The sequence below is a fragment of the Trichechus manatus genome, unplaced genomic scaffold, assembly GCF_000243295.1.
Source record: "Trichechus manatus latirostris isolate Lorelei unplaced genomic scaffold, TriManLat1.0 scaffold00004, whole genome shotgun sequence".
Classification (NCBI taxonomy): Eukaryota; Metazoa; Chordata; class Mammalia; order Sirenia; family Trichechidae; genus Trichechus; species Trichechus manatus.
In genome coordinates this window covers 19713688-19719687 of record NW_004443940.1, presented here as the reverse complement: position 1 = coordinate 19719687, position 6000 = coordinate 19713688, and the positions used below count along the sequence as shown (strand labels likewise).

The window sequence follows — 6000 nt, the reverse complement described above, 5'->3', positions numbered from 1 at the left end:
AAGAGCTCAGCTGCTAACCAAAAGGTCAGCAGTTCAAATCCACCAGCTGCTCCTTGAAAACCCTACGGGGCAATTCTACCCTGTCCTATCGGGTCACTATGAGTCGGAATCCACTCGCTGGCAGTGGGTTTGGTTTTTGGTTTGGTTACAGCTACTAAATGAATTCATCAAAGTAGCAGAATACAATAAAAACAACAATAACAAAAAAAATCAGCTGTGTTTTTATACACCAGCAATAAACAATCTGAAAAGAAAATCATCCCATTTACAACAGCATTGAAAAGAATAAAAGACTTAGGAATAAATTTAACCAGGGAGGTTAAAGACTTGTACGTTGAAAACTGTAAAACACTGCTGAAAGCAATTAAAGATGACCTAAATAAATGGAAGAATATCCCATGTTCATGAATTAGAAGACCTAATATTGTTAAGATGTCAATACTACTCAAAGGCATCTACAAATTCAATGCAGTCTCTACAGACCCCAACACAATCAAAATTCCAAAAGCTGTTTTTGCAGAAATGGAAAAGCCAATGCTCAAATTCATACAGAAATGCAACGGTCCCTGGATAGCCAAAACAATCTTGAAAAAAGAACAACAAAGTAGGAGGACTCACACCTCCCAATTTCAAAATGTACTATAAAGCTGCAGTAATCAAAATGGTGTGGTACTGGTATAAGGATACACATACAGATCAATGGAATGGAATTGGGAGTTCAGAAATAAACCCATGCTTCTAGGGCCAATTTTCTTTTCTGCTGACAAATGCAGAACACAGCTTTATTATAGCAATATATAAAACAAAAAACTTTAAATGTTCATAACCATCCTATACATTACGACTGACGGTGTTATTCAGTTCACTCAAGTTTGGGAGAATAGTTTACTGAATTCTTGAAATTCGCCAACCTTCATAAAGACAAGGATTTGAAATGCATATACACATTTGTGTTAAGAGCACATAAATTTTGACTCTCCCAACACTATTTATAATCTCAGCATTTTCATACATCCTCAATGAGTTAATCAAGCTCAAGACCTTTTATTACTAAAAGAACCTGCACTGTTACATTTGTCATTGGCAACACGCTTACAAGAAAGCAGTTTTTAATGAATAATGACTAATAGGTAACCAACAGGGTTTTGACCTAGATCCTTTTTCCTTTATCGCAAAAAGAACTTTCACCTGGGCATCCAGTCCAACCCCTAAAGGCTGACAACATCCTTGAAATAACTCCTTTAAAAGCACCCTAAACAGCAGCCATTTCCATTTTAACAATCAGACGAGGATTGTACCCTTCAATCTGAAAGTCTTCAACTTTGAATTCATCAATTGTCTCAACTTCCCGAAGAATGCTGAGCTTGGGGAAAGGTCTTGGTTCTCTCTGGAGCTGAACTTTCAGGGGCTCAGTGTGATTCTGGAAAATAGGTGCATCTCCCAAAGTATATTCAAAGTCACGTGGCTTCAGGCCTATGATGTGTGCGACTGTAGGTGAACTGGGCATAGCTGGCAATGGTGAAAGGTACCCCCAGGCCCATGTATCCTGACCTCTGCTACAGCTGGCAGGTCAGCTCACTGTTCACCACAGAGAACTGGCAAAGGGCATGGCAGGGAGTTAGCGCCGTCTGAGGAAGGCCTTGTGGATTCTAAGCGCACATGATGATTCTTCTGTGTCAGGGTTGGTTTTGATTGTGTCAGTAACCTTTTGCAGCTGGTCTACTCCTTGACCTACACCATCTGAATTCAGATCTTTATATTCTGCCTCAAAATGCCTCCACTGAAAGCCATAAACTGGGCCTGAATCTCCTTCTTCTCAGGTGAAGAATCCCAGGCTGTCCAAAAAGTCTCGGGACCCACTGGCATCCCAGATCTTCACTCCCTTGGAAGACAGTTCTCTAGCATTGGTGGATCCTTGATACGCCACAGCAACTCTTCCACAACACCTGTGCAAACACACGCTTGGTTGTCAGCAGAGGAAACTCATCTCTCAGGTTGTAGTGTGCCTGCATGCCAAACATGGGCAGGGTACCGGTGCCCATGCAGTCCTCCTTCCTGATGCCCCAGCTGAGGATGTGTTCCATCGGGCCCAGGTACTGCAGATTGCCGGGGCCCCAGCTCTGAGCTGGCAGCAGGCATGGCACAGGGGACCTATGGCCAATTGATTTTTGACAAGGGTGCCAAGTCCATACAGTGGGGAAAGAATAGTCTTGTCTATAAATGGTGCTGGCACAACTGTATCTCCACATGCAAAAGAATGCAGTTGGACCCATACCTCATACCATATAGGAAAATTACCTCCAAATCGATTCAAACTTAAATTTAAGAACTAAAACCATAAAAAACTTCAAAGAAAACACAGAGATAAAATTTCAAAACCTTATTTTTTACAACAGATTCTTAGATATGAAACCCAAAACACAAGCAACAAAAGAAAAAAGGGATAAATAGGACTTCATCAAAATTAAGAACTTTTGTACATCAAATGACTTTGTCAAGAAAGTGAAAAGACAACTGGGAGAAAATATTTGGGAACCATATATTTGATTAGGGTTTAATGTCCAGAATATATAGAAAACTCCTACAATTCAACAACAAAAAGACAACCCAATTAAAAAATGGGAAAGGAACTTAATAGGCATTTCTCCAAAGAAGATATACAAAAGGTCAATAAGCACATGAAAAGATACTCAAGGTCTTTAGTCATTAAAAAAAGTTGCTGTTGAGTCAATTCCAGTTCATGGTGACCCCATGTGTGTCAGAGTAGAACTGTGCTTGATAGGGTTTTCAATGGCTGATGTTCCAGAAGTAGATCACCAGGCCTTTCTTCTGCAGCACCTCTGCATAGATGCAAACCTCCAACATTGTTTGTTTGTTAGCAGGCCAGCCCTTTAACTATCTGCACCACCCAGGGTCTCCTCTTTTGTCATTAAACTTGTTGCCATGAAGTCTATTCTGACTCATGGCAACCCCACGTGCTACCCAGTAAAACTGCTTGATACAGTTTTCTCGTCAGTAATCTTCACAAAAGCAGATCGTCAGGCCCTTATTTCACAGTGCCACCGGGTAGGTTCAAACTGCCAACCTTTAGGTTAGTAGCCAAGGAGACAGACACCACTTCGGACCCACTAGGATGGCTATTACCATAAAAACACAAAATAACAAGTGTTGGCAAGGATGTGAAGAAACTGGAATCTCATGCATTGCTGATGTAAATGTAAAATGGTGCAGCCACTATGTAAAACAGCTTCTCATTTCCTCAGAAAGGTAAACACAGAACATATGACCCAGCAATTCCACTCCTAGGTATATACCCATAAGACTTGAAAGCAGGCACTCAAACAGACGCATGGACACCATTGTTCACTGCAGCATTATTCACAATAGTCAAAAGATGGAAGCAACCCACATGACCATCAACAGATGAATGGATAAACAACATGTGGCATATACATAAAACGGAATATTATTCAGCTATAAAGAGAAATGAAGTTCTGAAAAATGCTATGAAACAGACGAACCTGAAAACATCATACTGAGTGAAGTAAGCCAATTACAAAAGGTCAAATACTGTATGATCCCACTTATACGAAATATCTAGATTAGGCAAATGCACAGAGATCGAAGTTTATTAGTGGTTAACAGGAGTAGGTGGGAAGGGGGAATAGGAGTTATTGCTGAACGGGGACGGGGTTTCTGTTTGGGGTGATGTAAAACATTTGGAAATGGATGGTAATGGTAGCACAACATGGTGAACGTAACTAATGTCACTGAACTGCACACTTAAAAATGGTTAAAATGGCAAACTCCTTGTTATATATATATTTCACCACAATGTATTTTTTTAAATCTGCCATCAGTTATGACAAATGGTATTGATACATCAAGTTGGAAAATAAGTCATTGTAAATCTTTCCCACAATAGCAAATTCTCCAAAACTGAAACAGAAGAAAAAAAGGGGGGAGGGGGATATCACCCGGTATTCATTGACCAGAGATAGAGAAAAAACAGAATTCATACCAATGTTATCTTTTATATATGATGTTTTATTCATTTTCGTTACATATATGCTACTCAGAGCATCGTATCTGCTATAGGGTCGCTATGAGTCCGAAACGACTCCACGGCAACGTGTTTTTGGTAACATCGACATGAACAAGGTTTCAGTGAGAGCAGCAATTCTCTTGGGCGGCATTAATTTTAAAGGAAAACATCCTAAAGTTCTTTTACCAGGTGCCACGCTTCCCCCTCCCCCACCGTCCCCCCCCCCCAAAAAACCCCGTTGTCGTCGAGTCGATTCTACTCACAGCATGGCAAATGCAGGTCTGGCATAACTTCAGGGTCGGGAGGGTTTACAGAGCATCTAGTTTCCAAAAGAGAATAGAGCAAAGTGTCGACATTCACGTAGGGTTTCGAGAGAAAGTTAGATCCATGGACTGTGAGTTCCTAGAGAGAAGGCGCTCATCTCTCACAAAGCAGACGCTCAATAAATAATTCTGATTTAACTTTGGAGTAGCTGCATCTTACAGCGGGGCGGGGGCACGAACTTCAGGGCACTGCACTCTCCCGAGCACCGATGCATCCCCACGCCCATAGCACTCAGCACCGAGAGGGGACCGGCCAGTTCGCAGCAGTCCAGTATCCTGGTAAACAGAAGCAACACGGGACTGCGCACGACCGCATCCCCGAACGTAACGTTAAAAAAAAAACCCTTGCCCTCGGGCCACCGCTCACTTACCTCGAAATGAGTAAGACGAACGCCTCCCGGCCGCCTCGGAGCAGGCACCCCCGCACACCCCTTGCGGAGGATTCCCCAGTGCCAGGGAAGGGGTACCCAGAAGGGCGCAGCGCGCTCGCCGGTTCTTCTCGGCCTCGGAGCCCGGACCGCTGCCGCAGTCCCCTCAGGTGCCTACCGGCGGTCAGCGTGTGCGCGCGCTCCTGCCTCGTCGCTTAGCAACCGGCGAAGCCGCCCAGTCTTGCCGACACGTCAATTCCCCCACCCCTCCAGAGTGTGAATACTACTTTTTTTAAAAAAAGATTTGCTTCCGGGTCGAGTGGGCTTTGCGCAGTGGAAGGCTTCTTCACCTCCCACGTTTAACCTCTGGGGAGACTAGTCTCAATTGCGCGCATGTGGCTGATGTCACTCACAGGGTCCGTCTCTTCTCCTTCCAGTTACACACGTCTCCTTTCCCGCCACTCGCTGGGCGCCATCAAGCAGTACCTCGCCTCCTTAGCCCAACCCATGCGCTACTCACCTTCCTCCAATCACAGCGGCTCGCTCTCGGGGACTACTTTGCAATAGGCGAACAGCGCAGGGAGAAGGGCGTGAGAAACCCCTCGAATCTCGGGAAGTGTAGTTTAGCACAGGAAGGAAGGGCTTCTGTGATTTCGCCAGATCGAAGGCAGCGTAAACTACAATTCCCAGAGGACGCCGTGGTAGGGAGCCGAGGCTTTTCTCAATACCTCTCGCACTCCTCGAGTTGGTTCCGCGGTAGAGGTGACCCGACTCCCTGAGGCAGATTGTGCAGGTGCTGAAATTGTCCGCGCAGTTCCCAATCATGGTGAGTGTGGGCCGCCGGCTCCAGCCCACCTCCCGGGCCTTCCGCCTTTTGAGGGATTTCTTGCATTTGAAAGGCTTTTGGGGGGCGTCTGTGCGAGGCATGTTCTTAGCGCCCTTTGAAACGCCGAGCCTTGGAGCTCTCCAGACCATCCTCTGGGGATTGTCGCAATGGCCCAGTAATTGGGAAGGGATTGATTTCCACCTGTGGGGGCTCTTAGGAGAATTTTGGAGACCTCGCTGTCCTTGAAGAACCTTGATCTCAGCGGTGCTGCATGGCGGGGGACAAAATAAGAGGCTGTGGATTTTCTCCAAAGGCCTTTTGGTTTGATACGGGCGAGGGAGACGTCAGGGTCTCGACCTCTTTTTTCCTCTTAAGCCTACAGTGTTTTTAAGGACTGTTGGCATAGAGTCCTTGAAAACAGAATGCTCTGGACTGTGA

The 6000-nt window shown here is 44.9% G+C and overlaps 1 protein-coding gene and 1 pseudogene across 1 annotated transcript in view; one reads left to right on the top strand and one right to left on the bottom strand.

The window, feature by feature from the left end:
• Positions 1–1252: 1252 nt before the first annotated feature.
• On the bottom strand, positions 1253–5561 carry LOC101359241 (thymidylate synthase-like; annotated as a pseudogene).
• Positions 5126–6000, top strand: part of MDH1 (malate dehydrogenase 1) — a 26863-nt gene continuing 25988 nt past the window's right edge. Inside the window, exon 1 of the mRNA XM_004369277.1 lies at positions 5126–5562. Coding sequence (XP_004369334.1) covers positions 5560–5562 — 3 coding nt within the window. The 5' untranslated portion in view covers positions 5126–5559. The remainder of the gene's footprint in view (positions 5563–6000) is intronic.